This window comes from Rana temporaria, chromosome 5, assembly GCF_905171775.1.
Source record: "Rana temporaria chromosome 5, aRanTem1.1, whole genome shotgun sequence".
NCBI classification, from domain to species: domain Eukaryota; kingdom Metazoa; phylum Chordata; class Amphibia; order Anura; family Ranidae; genus Rana; species Rana temporaria.
Genome location: NC_053493.1, coordinates 260,955,597 through 260,979,453, shown reverse-complemented (window position 1 = coordinate 260,979,453; position 23,857 = coordinate 260,955,597). Strand labels below are relative to the sequence as shown.

Sequence of the window (23,857 nt, the reverse complement as noted above, 5' to 3'; positions counted from 1 at the left end):
ACATGTACTCTGACATATATATATGTTCATATCTCTTTTTTGGTCAATGATACATACTGTGTCCAGAATACTGTAACCTTAGCCTTCTAATTAACGGGCTTGTTTTTTGCCTTTGTTTTTTTGAGTCTTGTGTTCTTGTCTTTTTTCTTAGATGAACAGTATTGGTACACATTATATAATTGGTTTTGATGTCTGTTAATATTCTATTGACATACTTTTTATTCACGTAGACTATCACCCTCCACGGGTTCCTGACGAAGCCCTCTCGGGCGAAACTAGTTGAACCCCCAATTAACGTGGGCTGTGATGAAGATCACCTGCAGCATCTTGCATGTGTAATACACTATACAAACTATAGTCTGACTGTTTTTAATATGTACTAAACATTTATTATATATCTTTTGTATATTTTTCCATTTTTTGTAAAAATAAATACTTGTTAGTAAAATTATTGTCGGTATGATTTGAATGACTGAGGTTTGACCAAGCCTACAGAGTTATTTGAAATATTCTATCCTTATCCATCAAGCTTCAATTAAAGTCCCACAATCCTTCCTTGGTTCAAGGAAACCCTTCTAAATTATGAAAATTAAGGGAATCCATCCCCCGCCCCCAGGCCATCAGAACTAGTGTCCCCACTTGAAAATTTCAGGGTGGGTCTTAAACCGCAAGGGGTGTGGCCTTGACAGGAGGGGGTGGGTCATATTTAAATTAGGAGGTGCACAAGTTTAGTCAGGCCTAGGGCAGCACAAAACCTAAATACATCCCTGCCACTAAGTACCAGGAAAAGGTATAATGTGCCACTACACCATATGACAATATTCCCAAATAGACAATTAGGAATGATAAAGGAAAATAAATGAGACATATAGGTTTTTTCAGAAACCCTACTGGGTATTGAACCCAGATTACCAGTACTGCAAATAATAAAAAATATGTGCAAATGGCAAAAAACTCCAATTGCAAAAGGTAACCCTACTAGGTATAAACACTGCTTTATATATATATATATATATAAAATAGTAATAATAATATATATATATATATATATATATTTATATATATATATATATATATATATATATATATATATATATATATATATATATATATATTGTGAATAAATAAAGTGGGACAATGTCATAAATAACGTAGATCAATAAAGTGCAACGTGAATAGTCCAAATACTGTAGGTGCTAAACACACATCAGTAGTGCAAGTGCAAAAAGGTAATAATAAATAAAAACATCAATTCCATATATAATGAGATAACCCTACTGGGTAGTGTAGCCAAATCATTGGTGCTGTCAGAAAAATGATTGTGCAAAACAGAAAATGATATATATATATATATATAATATTGTGAAAAGCCGGCTCAGACAGTTCAGTAAAACAAAAATGGTTTTATTCAGCAAAACAAACAGAAGAAACAACAGGTTTGTCTTGTAATACAGGTGCAGATATAGGAAAAGTTCAGTCTCTTTAGCCAACAGGATGATATATAGACAAAGTACATGGCTACAGCCAGAGCTACAGTCTCTGATACAGTTTTTGCTCACCCCAGCAGGTACACAATCCAGCAAAGGATCTTATCACACAGCGTGCTGCTGTGTCTCTCACTCCTAGTCACCCTGCTCTCCCTCTGACATTTTCAGCCCAGCTGGCAATAAGCAGGTCCGAAGGGGAAGTGCCTGCCCTATTCAATTACCCCCTTCTTAACCCTGCTCCAGGCTGACTGGCTACAATCATAGGCATGCGCACGGTATGCGCCGGGTGTGCCTGGGCATACCCTAATCACCCTGTGCTGTCTCCAGAGATCTCCCCAGAAATACTGCATCCATGAGAGTGTGTGGCCCCCGCTGCCTGTGAAACAGGTTCACAGGCAGCAGATTGTGAGTATTGCCAGAGCTGTTCAGTGTATGAAGCTGTCAGATAATGACACTACATGCAGGGAGAGACACAAGCTGTCAAAAGTCAGTGGTGATTTTGGGGGTGGGCGGGCCTGAACGGCCATCAAACACCAGCTGGGATTAAGCTGGGACCAGCTATGATTAAGCACTAATTTATCGTGCGAAACGCGTCAGTTGTTTTACTCCCGTGTAGTGTGCTGTGACTTGTAGTGCATTTTTCCTTTTTTAAATAAAGACAACCATCAAGGTTTTTTGGAGTGCGGATGTCCATATTTTCTTTTTCCATTTGTTACCAGCTGGGATGGGTCTGGGCAGGTCGCTACATTTATGTGGTTCCACCCACTCTATAAAGCAGCTCAATCATTGGCTGGTGTTTATGGCGTTTGGTCCTGCCCACCCCCGACATCGCAGTCATCACAACTCAATGTTGGGTGTGGGCGGGACCAAGTGCCATCAACACCAGCCAATGATTCACTGCTTCAGAGAGGGGGTGGAGCCAGAGAAATGTAGTGGCCCGCCCAGACCCATCCCATTGGCTGGTGTTTAATAACTGTTCAGTCCCACCCACCCCCTACACCACCGCTGACTTTTAACAGCTGGTGTCTCTCCCTGCATGTAGTGTCATTATCTGACCGTTTCATACACTGAACAGCTCTGGCAATTCTCACGATCTCCTGAATGTGAAACTCCCCCTCTCCCCAATCAGTGCCAACCAATGCTGCCAATCAGTGCCAGTGTTGCTTATCAGTGCCAACCAATTCTGCCTATCAGTTCCAACCAGTGCCAACCAATGCTGCCTATCCGTGCCAGTGCTGCATATCAGTGCCAACCAGTTCTGCCTATCAGTTCAATTTCAGTGCTTGAAATTACAGCAAAATGTGTCATTGAATAATTGGCAAGTGCGATGCAGTCCAGTGATAATACTTGTGCATATAAGGTAAGCTTCTGGTGTATTGTGATCACGCTCCCATATACTATCCAAGAATCTACAATATATGTACTAGCAGCTCACCTCAAAAATAGACCACACAGGGCCCATTCCATGCAGCGCTTAGTAGTAGGTAATTGGTAATTTTTCCCAATTGATCCCTAATGCCGCGTACAGACGGTCGTTTTTTGTGATGAAATAAAACGACGTTTTAAATCATGAAACAAAACGACGTTTTTCAAACTTCATTTTCAAAAACGATGAAGCATACACACCATCGTTTTTTCAAAATGCTCTAGCAAAGCGCGGTTACGTTCAGCACGTACGGCGGCACTCTGTTCCATTGAAGCTAGCTTCATAACTTGCTTCTGAGCATGCGCGGGTTTAAAAACGTCGTTTTAAATGTCGTTTTGCCCACACACTATCATTTTAAATGACACAAAAAATGACGTTTTGAAAAACGACACAAAAAATTAAAGCATGTTCGAATTTTTTTTTTGTCGTTTTTCAGAAGACATAAAACAACGTTTTCCCCACACATGGTCATTTTAAATGACGTTTTCAAAAACAACGTTTTTTTTCATCACAAAAAACGACCGTCTGTACGCGGCATAAGGCCTCTCCTATCCTTCAGTCAGCAATAGCCATGCATGATAAAAATATTCCTCACAGTGTAGTAATTCAACATAACATTTAAAAAAAAAAATAGCCACTCACATCAAAAGCCAACGATATTCTGCAAGAATAGAGTTCCAATGCAATTCAAGTGGTAGCGCATGATAAAGTCGCACTCCAAATCATGTGACTTTGGAGTCACACTAGTGTAAACTAAACCTTATTGTTTCTATACCTTTTTACAAAGAATCTTCTTGCCACTTCGAAGACATATCAGGATCTTCTTTTTCTTTCTTGGTGGTGGGGCCAGAATATTCTGAGGGTCGCCTATTGTTTGTATATCATTTTACAGCAATCTTCTTGCCAGTCCAGTTATGTAACAGGATATTCTTCTTTCTTGGTGGTGGTGGTGGGGCCAGAATGTTCTATTGCACTCTGGGGATCACTTATTGTTTCTATACCTTTTCACATCTGTCTTCTTGCCGCTCTAATGATGTAACATAGACATGTACACTGCCCAAAAATTTATTTTATGGTAGAGGGCAGGTAGAGGGCAGCGGCTGCGGGCCATTTTAAACATAAGTTAGAGTGGACTGGGAGGCAATTGCCACCCTGCCCCCCGGCCCAGCCCTCCCCTGCTCTTATGCCTGGTACACATGATCCGATTATCGTCTTTCGTCTATCGTTTTTTTTGTATGCTAATCTCACGTCGAATCTGATGAGTTTACTAAAGTCACGAAAATTCGGGCGTCATGGCCGATGATCAAAGGTCCCATCATAGCAAGCTACTGATCTTATACCTCTTGTTCTATGCCAAAAAATAAATACTTACCAACTGGACCTCTTCTGCCCCCCCTTCTGTGTCCGCGTGGGAGAATAGAGTTAATGCAGCGTTGCCACTATATAAATTGACCTATATCAGTCGTGGGTGTCCCTGGAAGTATGATAAGGTGTGGCTGCCATGGATGGAACTTTAATCAGCCGGGTGGCGGAGTCTCTCTTGGAGTGGACTCCGCCGGTCCTGGTTCCCTGGAGCGCATTCCGCTTCCCTTATACATTCTTTCTGGGTTGTGTTTCTGATTGTACTGTTGAGCGTGCATGGTATGTGAAATATGTGATTGACATGCTTTGTAATGCATTATTCTTGACTATCGAACTGTATATATTGCTGGTATATTATGTGTCTGTTTTTCCTTCAATAAAGCACTCCTGATTGTTAAAAAAAAAAAAAAAAAAGTCACGAAAATTCTCGTTCGATAGAAAAAAAAATCGGAAGTAATGTCATGTGTTGTAATGCATTTGTATTGCATTTTCGAACGACAGCTGTACTGATTAAACGAAAATCGCGCGATCTGGCATCGTACGAAAAAGATTTCCGTGCATGTCTGATAGAATAATATCGGATGAACTGTCCTGATCGGCTCTCGAAAGCTATGTACTAACGATCCGATTATCGTACGAAGCGTAATTTTTCGTCCGATTTTCAAATCGTGTGTACGGGGCTTAAGTCTTTGGCTTGCCCTACACCATACAATTTTCTTATTCAATTTTCTTTAGATTTGCCTTCAACTATGTAGTGCAAGGGCCTGCCTGGTTCTCAAACAAAAGTGTTTAGATTTACCCTTCTATTATATGGTTTTGAGCCCAAACTGTGTGATGATGTTCCATCATGGGTGTGTGAATGACAGGCCAGACTCACATAAAATAAGCAGAAGGACGTGTTTGTTCCTCTGTCAGAAAGGGAGCAATGATTTTGGACCAAGGAGGAAGTTGGAGACAGTGGGGTAGATTCAGGTAGCAATTGCGCCTGGGTAACCATAGTTACGCAGCGCAATTGCTTACTTGCCCCGGCGTAACGACTTCTCCTGATTCAGAGAGCTCGTTACGCCGACTGCAGCCTAAGATATGCGTGGCATAAGGCTCTTTTGCCCTCATATCTTAGGCTGCATTCTTACGCAGGCCGCTAGGTGGCGTTCCGGTAGTGATCAGCGTATAGTATGCAAATTGCATACTAACGCCGATTCACTACCCTACGCGAGCCCTGCGTACGCAGTTTACGTTGTTTGCGTACGTCGGTTTTTTGTGTAAGGCTGCCCCTTCTATAGCAGGGGCAGCCAATGCTAAAGTATACCCGTCGTTCCCGCGTAGCGAAATTTGAAATTTACGTTGTTTGCGTAAGTGAATCGTGAATGGCACTGGACGCCATTCACGTTCACTTTGAAGCAAATGACGTCCTTGCGACGTCATTTACCGCAATGCACGTCGGGAAAGTTTCCCGACGGAGCATGCGCACTATGCTCAGTGCGGGAACGCGCCTAATTTAAATGATTCCCGCCCCCTACGGGATCATTTAAATTGCGCACGCTTACGCCGGGCATTTTGCCGGAGCGCCCACGCAATTTACAGGGCTACTGCTCCTTGAATCGCGGGTAGCGCAGAAAATTTGCGGGGGCGCAGGGCAAAAACGGTGCCCTGCACCTACGTAAAAAAAGGGCAAATGTACCTGAATCTACCCCAGTGTTGGGGGATGGGAGGGTAAGTAAAAAAAATGTTATGCAGTGCAGCAGCCAATTGAACTTTATGAAATGTCTGTGTGATTTTTCAATAGAGTTGGTTTAAAAAAAGAAAAGTCAAAGTGAAAAAAAATCCTAAATGTTGGGTTGTCCCAAGAACAGAATTAGAAGGGAAATCTTCCAATGTGGACACTAGTTGTGGTGGCAAAAAAAGGTTCCCTTACTTTGGAGGGATTTCCTCTCACTTCCTGTTTTGGCTATGGGATAGGAAGTGAAGGTAATTCTCCCTAATGCAAACATCCCAAGTCTCCCGTGAGGTGCAGGAATCTCCTGCATCTCGACTGTGGCTCCCCAAGTGCGCGGTGTGCTCTGCGGCATTGACCGGCCGCCCGCACCACACCTAGCACCAATTCACTGTAATTTTGCTGCTGATGCCTGCTATTACATCTCCTGACCTCTAGATGCACAGGCTTGGCTTGGGCTGAGGGAGAAATCTGGCTGACAGTGCTCTGTCTCGGTGCTCCACCTCTGCACCTCTCCAGAGTCTGACTTGTCCAGGCAGAGCCAGCTTCAGCTTCCAGGACGGGAGACAGCAGCATTGAGAGCAGATCAGGAGGAAGCAGCCCGCCCACCGACCGGTCTGTTTCATTTACATTGGCTCTGCCCACTTACAGGGCTTTCTGCCTTTGGTTGCTGCTTGGGGAGGGAGCTGTATTGACGGTTACAGCACAGTCATCCAGTTCTGGATAGGCATCATATGATGCCCTCCTGTGATCGCAGCCGCCGTGTGCTTGCTGCGGCATGCTCTGTGATAGCTGTGTCCTTATTACAGCGGCCCTTTATCTTGTCTAAACACAGCTGATCACAATGTAAACACAAGATGGTTATTGGCATTCCTTTCCTCATGCTGACAACGTAAGGAGAGGAAAGCCAATAACTGGCTTGTGTGAAAGGGACGTCTACACTGATAATCAGGGCACTGATTATCAGTGAAGTCCCAACAGTGCTCACCACCAGTACTGCAAATCAGTGCTGCCAATCAGTGTTACCCATCAGTGCTGCCAATCAGCGCCTCCTCATCAGTGTTACCTATAAGTGCCGCACTGCCGCCTATCGGTGACCATCAGTGCCTTTCAGTGCAGCCTCGTAGTTACAGTTACATAGTAGACGAGGTTGAAAAAAGACAAAAGTCCATCAAGTCCAACCTATGTGTGTGATTATATGTCAGTATTACCCTGTATATCCTTGTATGATGTGGTCGTTCAGGTGCTTATCTAATAGTTTTTTTAAATTATCAATGCTCCCTGCTGAGACCACTGCCTGTGGAAGGGAATTCCACATCCCAACCAATCTTACAGTAAAGAAACCTCTACGGAGTTTAAGGTTAAACCTCTTTTATTCTAATTTTAGTGAATGGCCACGTTTCTTATTTTAATAATTCCCTTATGTGGAAAGGTTTTATCCCTATTGTGGGGTCACCAGTACGGTATTTGTACATTGGAATCATATCCCCTCTCAAGAGTCTCTTCCCCAAAGAGAATAAGTTCAGTGCTTGTAACCTTTCCTCATAACCAGAGGCGTATCTAGTGAAAATGGCGCCTATGGCAAGCACTGAAACAGCACCCATAAATACAGCCTTACCAGAACCCATAAATGCAGTAATATCAAGACTCATAATTGCAGTAATATTAGCTCCCATAAATGCGGCCTTACCAGCACCCATAAATGCAGTAATATCAGCACCCATAAAAGCAGCCTTACCAGCACCCATAAATACAGTAACATCAGCACCCATAAATGCGGCCTTACCAGCACCCATAATTGCAGCCTTATCAGCACCCATAATTGCAGCCTTCCCAGCACCCATTAATGCAGCCTTACCAGCACCCATAATTGCGGCCTTACCAGCACCTATAAATACAGCTAAACCAGCACCCATAAATGCGGCCTTACCAGCACCCATAATTGCGGCCTTACCAGCACCTACAAATACAGCTATACCAGCACCCATAATTGCGGCCTTACCAGCACCCATAATTGCGGCCTTACCAGCACCTACAAATACAGCTAAACCAGCACCCATAATTGCAGCCTTACCAGCACCCATAAATGCGGCCTTACCAGCACCCATAAATGCGGCCTTACCAGCACCTACAGATACAGCTATACCAGCACCCATAATTGCAGCCTTACCAGCACCCATAAATGCAGCCTTTACCAGCACCCATAATTGCGGCTTTGCCAGCACCTGTAAATACAGCCTTACCAGCACCCATAAATGCAGCCTTACCAGCACCCATAAATGCGGCCTTACCAGCACCCATAATTGCGGCCTTACCAGCACCCATAAAAATGCAGCCTTACCAGAACCCATAAAAACGCAGCCTTACCAGCACCCATAATTGCGGCCTTACCAGCACCCATAATTGCGGCCTTACCAGCACCCATAAAAACGCAGCCTTACCAGCACCCATAAAAACGCAGCCTTATCAGCACCCATAAATGCGGTGCAAAAAACAACATAAATGCGGCGCAACGCCCCAGTGTGAAAGTAGCTTAAGTCATCATGTGTCAGGCACAGGCCCAAACAGAAGCAAGCAGCCAATCAAATATAGTGCTTGCTCAATATGGATTAAATAAATTATAATTATGCATAGCCATAGATATCACAAATAAAGTGATTTGCACAAATCACTTTATTTATGATAACTATGGCTTTGCATAAATATAATTTATTTAATCCATATATTAAGCACTATATTTGCTTGGCAGTTGGCAGTGGCACACATCATCATACTGTTCACATGAACATGATGATGATGATGCTAACAGATTAGTATGTGACTATTAGGAAGTACCTGGCCTGCTGCAGTGCTGCCTGGCTGGGTTTCCAGAGACTAGAGTCCAACAATTGTTCAACTCCTCTCGTAGTCACCGACCCACTCTCCCTTGAAAAGAAGATGAAGCAGCGCTGCGCAGAGGAGAGGAGGGCAGGGGCGTACCTAGAGCATTTGGCACCCAGGGCGGATCCTATATCTGGCACCCCCCCCCCCACCTTAAAATGTAAAAATACCCTGCTGTGCCCCCTGCACACCTCTGCATCCTTCAACAACTGCACCTCTGGACCCCTTTACATTACACAGCCCTTGCACCTCTGGACCCCTTTACATTACACAGCCCTTGCACCTCTGGACCCCTTTACATTATACAGCACCCTGAACCCCTTTACATTACACAGCCCTTGCACCTCTGGACCCCTTTACATTATACAGCACCCTGCACCTCTGGACCCCTTTATATTATACAGCACCCTGCACCCCTTTACATTACACAGCCCTTGCACCTCTGGACCCCTTTACATTATACAGCACCCTGTACCCCTTTACATTATACCGCCCCCCCACAGCTCTGGACCCCTTTACATTACACAACACCCTGCACCTCTAGACGTCTGTATGTTACACAGACACCCCCCTTAACAGTTCTGGGCCCCCTACAGTGCAGACCCCCTCCCTACAGTGCAGACCCCCGCTACAGTGCAGGCCCCCCTTCAGTGAAGACCCCCCTACAGTACAGGCCCACCCTACAGTACAGGCCCCCGCTACAGTACAGGCACCCGCTACAGTACAGGCCCCTGCTACAGTACAGACCCCCGCTACAGTACAGACCCCCCCTTCCTACAATACAGACCCCCCCTTCCTACAGTACAGATCCATAATGTACAGGCTCAGTCTCGGAACACACACACCACAGAGAGCCCAAGGCAGTGGCTTGGCGGGAGGGGGGGGGGGTGGTTGCAAGCTGCACCCGAGCCATCGGCACATCTGGAACCGGCGCAACGATCCCCTTCTCAGATCCCCTTCTCAGAGCAGAGAAGCCGCCTCCCCCTCCTCCTTTATGTCTATACAGTGCTCTGCATGCAGGAGGAGGGGAGGCGGCTTCTCTGCTCGGCTGACAGCCGCTGCCCAAGACTGGTTAGAGCCGTGAGAGAAGAGTGTCATTGCGCCGGTCCCCCAGATGTGCCGCTGGCTCGGGTGCAGCTTTCAACCACCACCCCCCCTCCTGCAAAGCCGATACCTGCCTATTCTATCACCGCGCAATGTCGGCGCTGTCTCCTTTCAGTCGCGGAGGGGGGGGAGCCAGCCTGACACCCCCTCAGTGTGTGGCATCTGGGACGGCATTATACTGCCAGCCAGCCAGTAACAGTGTTCTACAAGTGAATTGCTGTGCCACCGCCGGCACCAGAGCTAAAGTATGGGAGGCGGCGCCCGCAGGAGAACAGGTGGGAATATTTTTTCGTATGGGCAGCATACACTGGATACGCCACTGCTCATAACTAATATCTTCCAGACCCTTTATTAGTTTTGTTGCCCTTCTCTGGACTCTCTCCAGTTCCAGCACATCCTTTCTGAGTACTGGTGCCCAGAACTGGACAGCATACTCCAGGTACGGCTGGACCAGAGTCTTGTAGAGCGGGAGAATTATCATTTTATCTCTGGAATTAATCCCCTTTTTAATGCATGCTAATAATCTGTTTGCTTTGTTAGCAGCAGCTTGGCATTGCATGCTTGGCATTTGCATTTGCAAAAATTTAATAACAAACTATTATTTTTTTATTTTTCCCCCCAATTGTTTTTGTTTATATAGCAAAAACAAACAGTGGTGATGAAATAAATACCACCAAAATAAAGCCCTATTTGGGTGCAAGAAAATGATAAAAATGTCATATGGTACAGTGACTGTGCAATTGTCACTTAAAGTGTGACAGCGCTGAAAGCTAAAAATTGGCCTTGGCGGGAAGGGGGTAAAAGTGCCCGGTAGGCAAGAGGTTAAATGTATTTTTTTTTTGTTCTGGTATCGTACGAGAACATTTTTTGTTTGTCATATGGGATAATTTCACATGAAGCGTCATGATCGGATCTCGAAAGCTGTGTACTAACGATCAGAATATCACACGATTGCTCCAAAAGTAGTATTTTTTTGGTCTGTTTTTCTGATCATGTGTATTAAGCTGGATTGTACAATTTGTGTTCTTCAATTCCTTTAGATTTGCATTAATCTATGTAGTGTAATGTCCTGCCTGATTGCATACAATTTAAAAGTGATTGACCTCATATTATATGGCTTTGGTAAATCTAGAGGGAAATTGTACAAGAAAATTGGACAACGATTGTATAGTGTGTAGCCAGCTTTAGGCATTGGTTCTACTTCTATTTATTCAGTATAAAGTCAGAGCATCTTTAGTAAATCAGCCCCATATCCTCTATGCATTATGGGAAATACTTGGGTTCCTTCTACTACAACTATCCCTTGATTTCCCTGTGTGTGGCTATTTTTATATTCCATCATTACAATGAAAAACCAGCTCATCCAGCTCCCCCACTCACAGACCTCTCACCCCTCTCTGCCATCACACTGACACCACTCAGCGGACACACCCAAAACACTCACACTACTTGTGATTGGTGGGTCGGGGTGAGTGGGCGGGGCGGTGCTGCCAGAGATACGATGTGTTTGGTTTCCTGGGTGTGTAGCTGTGTACACATGTACCGGCTCCCCCGGGCTCCGGCCGTTCTCTGTCTGTGGGATGCTGCATGGGTGACTGATGGCGGCTAACACTTCCCCCCGACCCACAGGGTCCTCCCTACTACTGCCTGTCAGCGATCTGCTCCACATGCCACTGGAACAGGTAAGTGCACGGATGGTGGGTACACTTCTTCCTCACTCTGTACACAGCATGCACCTGTACAGTATAACACAGTGTACACCATACACCTGTACCATATATGCAGCATACACCTGTACAGTATAACACAGTGTACAGTATAACACAGTGTACAGTATAACACAGTGTACAGCATACACAGCATACATCTGTACAGTATATACATGTACAGTATAACACAGTGTACACCATACACAGCATACACCTGTACAGTATAACACAGTGTACACCATACACCTGTACCATATATGCAGCATACACCTGTACAGTATATACCTGTACAGTATATACCTGTACAGTATAACACAGTGTACAGCATACACCTGTACAGTATAACACAGTGTACACCATACACAGCATACATCTGTACAGTATAACACAGTGTACACCATACACAGCATACATCTGTACAGTATACCTGTACAGTATAACACAGTGTACACCATACACCTGTACAGTATAACACAGTGTACACCATACACCTGTACAGTATAACACAGTGTACAGCATACACCTGTACCATATACACAGCATACACCTGTACACTATATACCTGTACAGTATAACACAGTATACACTATACACAGCATACACCTGTACAGTATAACACAGTATACACTATACACAGCATACACCTGTACAGTATAACACAGTATACACTATACACAGCATACACCTGTACAGTATAACACAGTATACACTATACACAGCATACACCTGTACAGTATAACACAGTGTACACCATACACAGCATACACCTGTATCATATACACAGTATAGATTTGTATAGTATACAGCATATACCTGTACAGTATAACACAGTATAAGCCATACACAGCATACACCTGTACAGTATACACAGCATAGACCTGTACATATGTACAGTATACACCTGTACAGTATACACCTGTACAGTATACAGCATACACCTATACAGTATACACCTGTACATATACACAGTATACACCATACACAGCATACATCTGTACAATATACACAGCATACATCTGTAGAAGATACACAGTATACAGCATTCACCTGCACAGTATACACCATACAAAGCATACACCTGTAGAGTATATACGGCATGCACCATATACACCTGTACCCAGGGCTGGTGCAAGGATTTTTGACACCCTAAGTGAAACCTCATTTTGCTGCACCTCCTTGGCTCCATCCATGACTCCACCCCCTTTGTCCTGCCCATGTATACTCCACCTTTTTAATGAAGCGCCCATCAAATTCAAATGCAGCCTCACCAGCGCCCATTAACCACTTAAGACCCAGACCTTTATGCAGGTAAAGGACCTGGCCAGTTTTACACTGCATCGCTTTAACTGACAATTGCGCGTTCGTGCGACGTGGCTCCCAAACAAAATTGGCGTGCTTTTTTCCCCACAAATAGAGCTTTCCTTTGGTGGTATTTGATCACCTCTCAGGTTATTACTTTTTGCGCTATAAACAAAAATAGAGCGACAATTTTGAAAAAAAAATTCAATATTTTTTACTTTTTGCTATAATAAATATCCCCAAAAAAGATATAAAAAAACATTTTTTTCCCCTCAGTTTAGGCCAGTAGGTATTCTTCTACATATTCTTGGTAAAAAAAATCGCAATAAGCGTTTATCGATTGGTTTACGCAAAATTTATAGCGTTTACAAAATAGGAGATAGTTTTATTGCATTTTTACTAATATATATTTTTTTACTACTAATTTTTTCGTGACCGCGACATTATGGCGGACACATCGGACAATTTTGACACATTTTTGGGACAAAAAAATGCTATAAAAATGCATTGTTTACTGTGAAAATGACAATTGCAGGTTGGGAGTTAACCACTAGGGTGCGCTAAAGGGGTCAAGTGTGACCTCATATGTGTTTCTAACTGTAGGGGGGCGGGGCTGGACGTGTGACGTCATTGATCGTGTTTCCCTATATCAGGGAACACATGATCAATGACACTGCCACAACGAAGAACAGGGAAGGTGTGTTTACACACACCTCTCCCCGTTTTTCAGCTCCGGAGGACCGATCGCAGGACACCGGCGGCGATCAGGCCCGTGGGTCCCGCGGGCGAGGTCACGGAGCTTCGGACCGGGTCGCGTGCACGCGCCGGCGGCGCGCACACGACCCCACGGCTGGGCTTAAAGGGCCACGTACAGGTACGTGGATGTGCCCAGCCGTGCCATTCTGCCGACGTATATCGGCGTGAAGGGGCCCTTAAGTGGTTAATGCAGCTTTACCAGCGCCCATCAATGAATGTTTGCTGCTTCCATTCATTCAGGAGTTAGGACACAGGCACAGCCCTCCCCACCTCTGACACTATGTACAAACGGAATGGCGGCTGCCTGCTGATGCTGAGACTTAGTTGCTTGTTGCAGAGAGAAGAGAGTAGGCACACCAGTGTCCGGGTGCAACATTACTCAGGTAGACTGTGGCGTTTAATTGGTACTGAGGGGCCCAATATCCCCCACACCATTACACCATCACCAGCCTGAACCATTAATACAAGGCAGGATGGATCCATGCTTTCATGTTGTTTACGCCAGTGGTTCTCAACCTCAGTCCTTCGAGTACCCCCAATGGGCCATGTTTTGGGAATTTCCCTTCGATAAAATCACTCTTATCAATACCATGTAATTGATATTAAAGCGGAAGTAAACCCATCGATGTAACACTTAAAAAAACTGTTAACATTCCCGGCATGCCGGGAATGCTAACTGCACATTGGTTGTGCTCTCAACCAAACTGTCAAACCATCCAATGGCTGGTGTCATAACTGATCACATGTGCAGCTTCATGGCAGTTGAAGATTGAACAAAGGCCAAGATGGCAGCTTCCTTGGCTGAAAAAGATAGGAGGGTTTACAACCGCTTTAATTTAAAGCAGCTGTGCATAGTAAAGGAAAACCTAAAAACATTGCCCATTGGGGATACTTAAAGAGTAAGGTTGAGTACCACTGCTTTACGCCAAATTCTGACCCTACCATCTGAATGTTGCAGCTGAAATCAGACCAGGCAATGTTTTTCCAATCTTCTATTGTAGAATTTTGGTGAGCCTGCGTGAATTGTATCCTTAGTTTCCTGTTCTTAGCTGACAGGAGTGGCACCCGGTGTGGTCTTCTACTGCTGTAGCCCATCTGCTTCAAGGTTGGATGTGTTGTGCGTTCAGAGATGGTATTCTGCATACCTTGGTTGTAACGAGTGGTTATTTGAGTCAGGGGTCGACAATATCCGGGCGCCATTGGCGACAAATTGTGACCTGGCGCCCGCCAGTAATTGAGGCCGCGGCTTTGCGGCCTACAAGGCCTCGAAGCCGTGGCCTCAATTACCGGCCGCCGCAGGCCCGCCGAGATCACGCAGTGGGGAATTTTTTTTTAGATTGTGAAAGATAATGTTATGCAGAGTAAATTGATATCCAACATGTCACGCTGTAAAATTGCGTCCGCTCGTGGAATGCCAACAAACGTTTACCCTTTAAAATCTCCATAGGCAACGTTTAAAAAATTCTACAGGTTGCATGTTTTGAGTTACAGAGGAGGTCTAGGGCTAGAATTATTGCTCTCGCTCTAACAATCGCGGCGATACCTCACGTGTGGTTTCAATACCGTTTACATATGCGGGCGCTACTCACGTATGTGTTCGCTTCTGTGCGCGAGCTCGTCGGGACGGGGCGCGTTTTCTGGCTCCTAACTTTTTTTGCTGGCTCCTAGATTCCAAGCAAATTTGTCAAACCCTGATTTGAGTTACTGTTGCCTTTCTATCATCTGGAACCAGTTTGCCCATTCTCTTCTGACATCAACAAGGCGTTTTCATCCACACAACTGCCGCTCACTGGATATTTTCTCTTTTTGGGACCATTCTCTGTAAAGCCTATAGAGGGTTGTGTGTGAAAATCCCAGTAGATTAGAAGTTTTTGAAACACTCAGACCAGCCCATCTGACACCGGCAACCATGTCACGTTTTAAAGTCATATAAATCTTTCTTCACAATTTTGATGCTCGGTTTGAATAAAGTGGCTGGTGAGTGGATAGTGTACAATACATTCACATCGGTCTATCGGTCCAAGGAGCTTACAATCTAAGATCCCTAACTCACATTCATACATCCTAGGACCAATTTAGACAGAAACCAAATAACCTGCCAGCATGTCTTTGGAGTACCAGGGCACAGAGAGAACATGCAAAAGCTCCTAAGGCTTCATTCACACGGCCATAAAAATGTTACTGATGGTATTACACATTTTACACATTTTCCAAGAGAAAAAAATTCCTGTGCAATGATCATGAAAAAACTTGTGTATGGATGCATTCCCAGACATAATGATAATTTATTTATGCGCTTACAAACGTGTATACATGTGTTTATATGTGTATTGCCTTGTACACACAATCCGAATTTCCGATGAAAAAAGTCAGACGGAATTTTTTTCATCAGATATTCCGACCGTGTGTGGGCCCCATTGGACTTTTTTCCGTTGGAGTTTAGAAATAGAACATGTTTTATTTTTCTCCGATGGAAAAATTCCGATCGTCTGTGTGGAACGCCAATGGAGAAAAAAACCATGCATGCTCAGAATAAGGTCGACGCATGCTCGGAAGCATTGAACTTAATTTTTCTCGGCTCGTCGTAGTGTTTTACGTCACCGCGTTTTGGACGGTCGGAATTTGGTCTGACAGTGTGTATGCAAGACAGCTTGGACGGAATTCCGACGGAAAATTCCATCAGATTTTATCCCATCGGAATTCCGATCGTGTGTACAGGGCATAAGCGAGTAAAGTGCATGTTCTTAGATTCAGATTTTTGGATTCTGTGTTACGGATCTGAATGCAGTGCATGTCTACTCCCCCTGTGTAAATGGCGTCATTGAAAATAATAAAGCTGAGTTCAGATCCATAGTCACTTGTATATGCATTTCTTTAGACCCCTTTCACACTGAAGCGTTTTTACAGCATTTTAGCGTTAAAAACAGCGCTCTTAAAACGCTCATAAAACGCTCTCCATGCATCTCAATGGACCCTTTCACGCTGAGTCCTGCAAGCAGCATCTTTGGAGCAGCTTTTGAGCGCTGAAAAAAACGCTCCAAAAACGCCCCTCTCCATTGAAATGAATTGAAAAGCGCTGTAAAAACGCCTTACCCTTTCACACTGAGGCACTGCAAAAACGCCCTAAAACTTTAGGGTCTTAGCGGTGCTTCACCAGCACATTGGGATTGCAGATGAGGCTTCGCTCGAATAACGCTGTAATAACGTTTGAAAAACGCCCCAGTGTGAAAGGGGCCTTACAGCCATGTGTATGGCGCCTCATGCCTGCCATACATGTGCTGAATTCTGAACTTGTACCTTTGAATAATCGTTCGATTTTCGACCATTAATGGGGCCGCAGCAATAGCCGATTTTCATGCGACCATGAATTCGAGTTTTCGGGCATGTTGGAATTTTTTCGAAAACCAAACAAATTTCTAATCGATGGGAGAATTGTGCGAGAAATCGAAGCAAAAAAGAAATGTGCATGAGCTGTGACCTGGAAAGAAAAGAAAATTCCCGCCACTAATTTTCTTTTCCATAACAACATGAGGTGAAATTGAAGGCTTGGTCGGTCGAATTTGGAAATCAGTGGTGGCACCATAGGACTACAAAATGCACAAATTTTAAATTTTCAGTCCACAAATGGTTCAGAATTCAACCCATGTATGGCCTGCATTAGTGGGGACTGAAGAGGTTTGTGACCATATGGAGAGTTTTTCACAGAATCAATTACATTTATTGGATAGATTGAAAATCTGTTACCTGTTATGCTGACGATCAAACTTTGAAGATATATGTAAATCTGTCTGAAGCCTCGTACACACGACCGGTTTTCCTGTCGGGAAAACTGCCATGAGAGCTTTTGGCCGGGAAAACCTGCCGTGTGTATGCTCCATCACAGTTTTCCCGACAGGAAAATTGGCGGGGAAAAAACGAGAACCAGCTCTCCTTTTTTCGCAGTTTTTTCACTGCGATGGAGCATACACACGGCCGGGATTCCCGACCAAAGCTCTCATGGCAGTTTTCCTGTCGGGAAACCCGGTCGTGTGTAGGGGGAAAAAGTTACAGAGCAGGTTCTCTGGTTTTCCCCTCGGGATTCCTGGCGGACTTTTTCCCGCCGGGAATCCCGTACGTGTGTACGAGGCTTTAGGCTACATTCACACTTGAGTGACTTGTTATACGACTTTGGACATCAAAGTTGCATGACAGGTTATACCCCATATTTTCCAATGAGTACCATTCATATCTACAGTATGCAACTTAATGCACTACTTTGGTCCAACATGTGTTTTTGAGGACCATGGACTTCAATGTTAACCCTCAAAAGTCACAGGAAATTAAAAAAAGAATGTTGTCCATTATCATTGGTCAAAGCCAAAGCTGCATCCAAGTCGCACCCATCAAAAGTTGCGTCAAAGTAGCACTCTAAAGTTGTGTGACGTTGGAGTCCTACAAGTGTGAATGGAGCCTTATGGTGCCCATACGCATTTCGATAAATGATTAATTATTTTCTAATCGATCTCTCCTAACAACACAATCAATGTGCCACACATGGGAGAGTGGATTTTGTTCAATAGTTGGAAGATTGGACTGTATCTTTGTTTCTACAATGCAATCTCATAATCTGATTGAGTGGCCTTGTCTTTGACCAGCAAAATGGTCCGGGGCTGAAGTGGTTAACATTCAGTTTTGGAATGAATTGAACTTTCCCAAATTAACACCATATACATTGTTAGAGTTTTTCTCATCCTGCTCCTTCATTTTTTATTTGTCACTGCCGTTGAAAATGAACGCCTATTTGGCCCACTAACAGTTAGAAAATCTCATGAATTTTCTTAAAACTAAAAATATCAAACAAAATACTACTAATAAATGACTGGCTTAACCCCTTGGCGCTGGCCGCACGCAAGTATATAAGGCCGTTTAGCGGGTGGGCCTTCACGCAGAACAGCCGTATATTTTCCTGAATTAGGCCGCATTCACACCTGAGCGTAGCGTTTTCTGTTGTCTTTTCTGGCGTTTTGTCACGCGTGTTCACACGTATTCGCGCGTTTGCATACAGCGTTGTCCGACGTTTTTAAACTTTGTTGTTTTTTATCTTAGCCAATAGGAAAAATGCTCATCTCTTTCATCATTTGTTGCTATGTTGGTAAATTTTTTTTATCTTCTTCCTGGGTGAATGTTCTATTTCACAGAACAGATTAAAGCGACAAAACGCCCGTAGAAACTCTCGTTGTCGCGCTAGACGCTTGAATCGAGCGTTTCCATTAGTTTCTATGGGAATAAAAACATTCAAATCAGCCCAATTTGCGCAGTCTGATCATATGATCGCTGTGACAGCCAATCATGATGGTTACAGCATAAACCCCCCCCCCCCCCCTACACCTCCTGGCCTCCTAAACCTCTTCAAGGGCCGGGAGGCACCAGCGCCAAGAGGATAATGTTTAGTTTGGCTCCTTGGAGTAATGTTGCAGATCCTCATTGTTAAAGCGGTTCTCCACCCTAAAGTGGAGTCCCGCTGATCCGAACCCGCCCCCCCTCCGGTGTCACATTTGACACCTTTCAGGGGGGAGGGGGGTGCAGATACCTGTCTAAAGACAGGTATTTGCACCCACTTCCGGCCACACGCTACGGGCGAAAGACGGGTTTTTCTGACTTCCCGTCTGTCGCCCGTTGTGTGCTGGGAACACTCGGCTCCCAGCACACAGCGTGTGAGCCAATCGACGGGCGCAGCGCGACTCGCGCATGCGCCGTAGGGAACCGGGCAGTGAAGCCGCAGCGCTTCACTTCCTGGTTCCCTCAGCGTGGATGGCGGGGGGAGCAGCAGAGAGACGAGCGATCGCTCGTGCTCTGCTGCGATCAGCGCTGGACTCCAGGACAGGTAAGTGTCCTAATATTAAAAGTCAGCAGCTGCAGTATTTGTAGCTGCTGGCTTTTAATATTTTTTCCCCATGGCACATCCGCTTTAAAAGATGTTCATAGACATAGAAGAGTGTAGATGAGCCAACTCCTGTCCAGTAAGAGCTGAGTATTTCACAAACAGGAACATTCTTCTTTGGCTGCAGTTCCTGTTCATGTCAATGGAAAGGGGAAGAAGTGAGAGGCACCAACAGGCACTGTTAGCATTGTATTATCACATAGAGGAGGATTATTGATCTGGATAGGTTTTCTACATAGTGCTTAGGTAGCAGGTTCAGGGGCCTCCAATGTACGTGAGATTGTTTCCTGATCCAATTAAAAAAAATTTCCTCATACCTATGGATAGCTTAAAAGGATTGCAAAGGTTCGTTTTTTATTTTCTAAATAGGTTGCTTTAAGCTAGCGCGTTGTTGGTTTGCTAACGTTTGCCTTCAATTTCCCTTCTAAATGTTTTTCTTCTTTGTTTTCTTTGTCTGAATTTCTCACTTCCTGTTCCTCCTCAGTAAGGTGTTCAGTAAGCTGTTCTAAATGACTTTCTACCGCTCAGATGATGGTGGAAAGCTTGGTATATGAAGGAGATAGTAGTACTCTTACGCTATCTGTACTGGACAGCGGGGGGGGGGGGGGGGGGGGCACTGCTGCAATCACCTTAAAGTCTGCCTTACACAGAAAAAAATACAAATATGGAAAGTGATGGTGAAGCGCTGTGAACTAATAATAGAAGGGGGATCTCAATACCTAACAAGTAGGTAACCCTAAAGTGAAATACATAAATAAATAAATACTATGTGACTATTACAGGGAAAGAAAGGTGAATAAACAACATATAATGTGAATATAAAATGACACGAATGTACCAGACTGGATAAACCAGAAACACAGTAGTAAAGGTGCACGCATGTGAACCAAACAGTAGCTTACACAAACTAAAATAACTGTGTACAGAAACAATGTATAACAAAAATGCGTGAAAAAAGTCTATTTAAAATAGTGACATCCCAGAAGACAGTCCAGTGTAAAAGTAGGCAAACTTCGGTGCGCACACCTCTTGTGGTACTAGATCAGGGGTGGGCAATTATTTTTTCGATGGGGCCACATGAGAAACTAAAAATATTTTGGAGGGCCGGGCCAAAAGGCTAAACTCAATACTGCATAAAATCAATTGTATTTCTTTATAAAAAGCAGTAAATATCATTGTTGGAAAACTGGTACGAGTACTTGTTATAGACATGGCACAGGAGGGGGACAGAGGCTGGGGACATGACACAGGAGGGGGACAGACGCTGGGGACATGACACAGGAGGGGGACAGACGCTGGGGACATGACACAGGAGGGGGACAGACGCTGGGGACATGACACAGGAGGGGGACAGACGCTGGGGACATGACACAGGAGGGGGACAGAGGCTGGGGACAGGCAGCCACTGTTTAATCAATAACAATTGATTAAACAGTGGCTGCATGTGATGGCACAGTGGCTGCGTGTGATGGCACAGTGGCGACAATTGATGGCACAGTGGCTGCGTGTGATGGGCACAGTGGCAACAATTGATGGCACAGTGACTGCGTGTGTTGGCACAGTGGCTGCGTGTGATGGCACAGTGGCTGCGTGTGATGGCACAGTGGCTGCGTGTGATTGGCACAGTGGCTGCGTGTGATTGGCACAGTGGCTGCGTGTGATTGGCACAGTGACTGCGTGTGATTGGCACAGTGGCTGCGTGTGATTGGCACAGTGGCGACAATTTATGGTGGCACAGTGGCTGCGTGTATTGGCACAAGTGGCTGCATGTGTTGGCACAAGTGGCTGCATGTGTTGGCACAAGTGGCTGCATGTGTTGGCACAAGTGGCTGCGTGTGATGGGCACAGTGACCCCTCCCGGCCCTGCCTACTGTTATCACCGCGGCGGGGAACATTACAGACGGCGTTCGTTTGAACAGCTGTTTTCCCCGCCGCGCATAGACACTCCCCCTTGGACGGATCTGTCCAATCGCGAGCAAGGGGGAGTCACATAGACACTCCCCCTTGGACGGATCTGTCCAATCGCGAGCAAGGGGGAGTGTCTATGTGACTCCCCCTTGCTCGCGATTGGACAGATCCGTCCAAGGGGGAGTGTCTATGCGCGGCGGGGAAAACAGCTGTTCAAACGAACGCTGTCTGTAATGTTCCCCGCCGCGGTGATTAACGTGGCAGCGGCGGGGGGGGGCCGGATTAAAAGGTCCGCCGGGCCGTATACGGCCCGCGGGCCGTAGTTTGCCCAGGTCTGTACTAGATGCTCACCTCAGAGCCATAGCACGGATGGCTCAAAGTACTGCACCCCTAGGGAGACATTGTTTGGTAGTTTGAGCCATCTGTGCTATGTCTCTGAGGTGAGCATCTAGTACCACAAGAGGTGTGTGCACCGAAGTTTGCCTACTTTTACACTGGACTGTCTTCTGGGATGTCACTATTTTAAATATACTTTTTTCACGCATTTTTGTTATACATTGTTTCTGTACGCAGTTATTTTAGTTTGTGTAAGCTACTGTTTGGCTCACATCCGTGTACCTTTACTACTGTGTTTCTGGTTTATCCAGCCTGGTACATTCGCGTCATTTTATGTTCACATTATATGTTGTTTATTCACCTCTTTTTCCCTGTAATAGTCACTTAGTATTTATTTATTTATGTATTTCACTTTAGGGTTACCTACTTGTTAGGTATTGAGATCCCCCTTCTATTATTAGTTCACAGCGCTTCACCATCACTTTCCATGGTGGAAAGCTTACTGAGGAGAAACAGGAAGTGAGAAATTCAAACACAGAAAAAAAACATTTAGAAGGGAAATTGAAGGAAAAAAAGTGAACCAACAATGCACTAGCTTTACCACCTAAGGACCGCCTAACGCCGATATACGTCGACAGAATGTATAATGCCCAGCCATGGTGCCCGCGACCCGGTCCGAAGCTCCGTGACCGCAGCCGCGGGACTCGCGGACCCGATCAACGCTGGAGTCCCGCGATCGGTCCCCGGAGCTGAAGAACGGGGAGAGCTGTGTGTAAACACAGCTTCCCCGTTCTTCACTGTGGCACTGTTATCGATCGTGTGTTCCCTTATATAGGGAATCACAATCGATGACGTCACACCTACAGCCACACCCCCCTACAGTTGTAAACACACATGAGGTCATAACCCCATCAGCGCCCCCTAGTGGTTAACTCCCAAACTGCAATTGTCATTTTCATAGTAAACAATGCATCTTAAATGCATTTTTTGCTGTGAAAATGACAATGGTCCCAAAAATGTGTCAAAATTGTCCTAAGTGTCCGCCATAATGTCGCAGTCACGAAAAAGTCGCTGATCGCCGCCATTAGTGGTAAAAAAATAAATAAATAATAAAAATGCAATAAAACTATCCCCTATTTTGTAAACGCTATAAATTTTGCGCAAACCAATCGATAAACGCTTATTGCGATTTTTATTTTTTTTACCAGAAATAGGTAGAAGAATACGTATCGGCCAAAATGAGGAAAAAAAATGTTTTTATATATTTTTGGGGGATATTTATTGTAGCAAAAAGTAAAAAATATTGCTTTTTTTTCAAAATTGTCGCTCTATTTTTGTTTATAGCGCAAAAAATAAAAACCGCAGAGGTGATCAAATACCAACAAAAGAAAGCTCTATTTGTGGGAAAAGAAGGACGCCAATTTTGTTTGGGAGCCACGTCGCACAACCGCGCAATTGTCTGTTAAAGCGACGCAGTGCTGAATCGCAAAAACTGGCCAGGTCCTTTAGCTGCCTAAAGGTCCGGGTCTTTAGTGGTTAAAGTATAACTAAAGGAAAAACTGTATTTTCAGTTTTGTATAGTTTCGTATAGAATGGAGATGGAGTAGAAAGCCTGTCATTTTTTTATTGCTGTTTTTCCCCCGTTAAGGCTACTTTCACATCGCAGCGCCCGGCAGTTAGCGCTAAAGCGCTGCTCGTTTTCGTGTCGCTTTTCACCCACTAACGGGACACTTTTAATTCCAAAGAAGGGGTTAAAAGTGACCGTGTTGCAGCGCTTTTAACCCAAAAAAGGGGTTAAAAGAGCCCGTGTTGCGGCGCTTCCGAATCGCTTTGAAAGCTCTGCCCATTCCCAAACCGCACCAAAGATGCTGCTTGCGGGACTTTTCCTAATGTCCAAGCGCATCACCCCAGTGAAATGAATGGGAGGTGGTTTTCAGACATTATTTCAAAGCTTTT

The 23,857-nt window shown here is 44.8% G+C and overlaps 1 protein-coding gene across 1 annotated transcript in view; it reads left to right on the top strand.

Moving 5' to 3' along the window:
• The first annotated feature begins 11,464 nt into the window (after positions 1–11,464).
• MBOAT1 (membrane bound O-acyltransferase domain containing 1) overlaps positions 11,465–23,857 on the top strand; it is a 105,231-nt gene continuing 92,838 nt past the window's right edge. Inside the window, exon 1 of the mRNA XM_040353782.1 lies at positions 11,465–11,655. Within this exon, the coding sequence (XP_040209716.1) occupies positions 11,572–11,655 (84 nt within the window). The 5' untranslated portion in view covers positions 11,465–11,571. The remainder of the gene's footprint in view (positions 11,656–23,857) is intronic.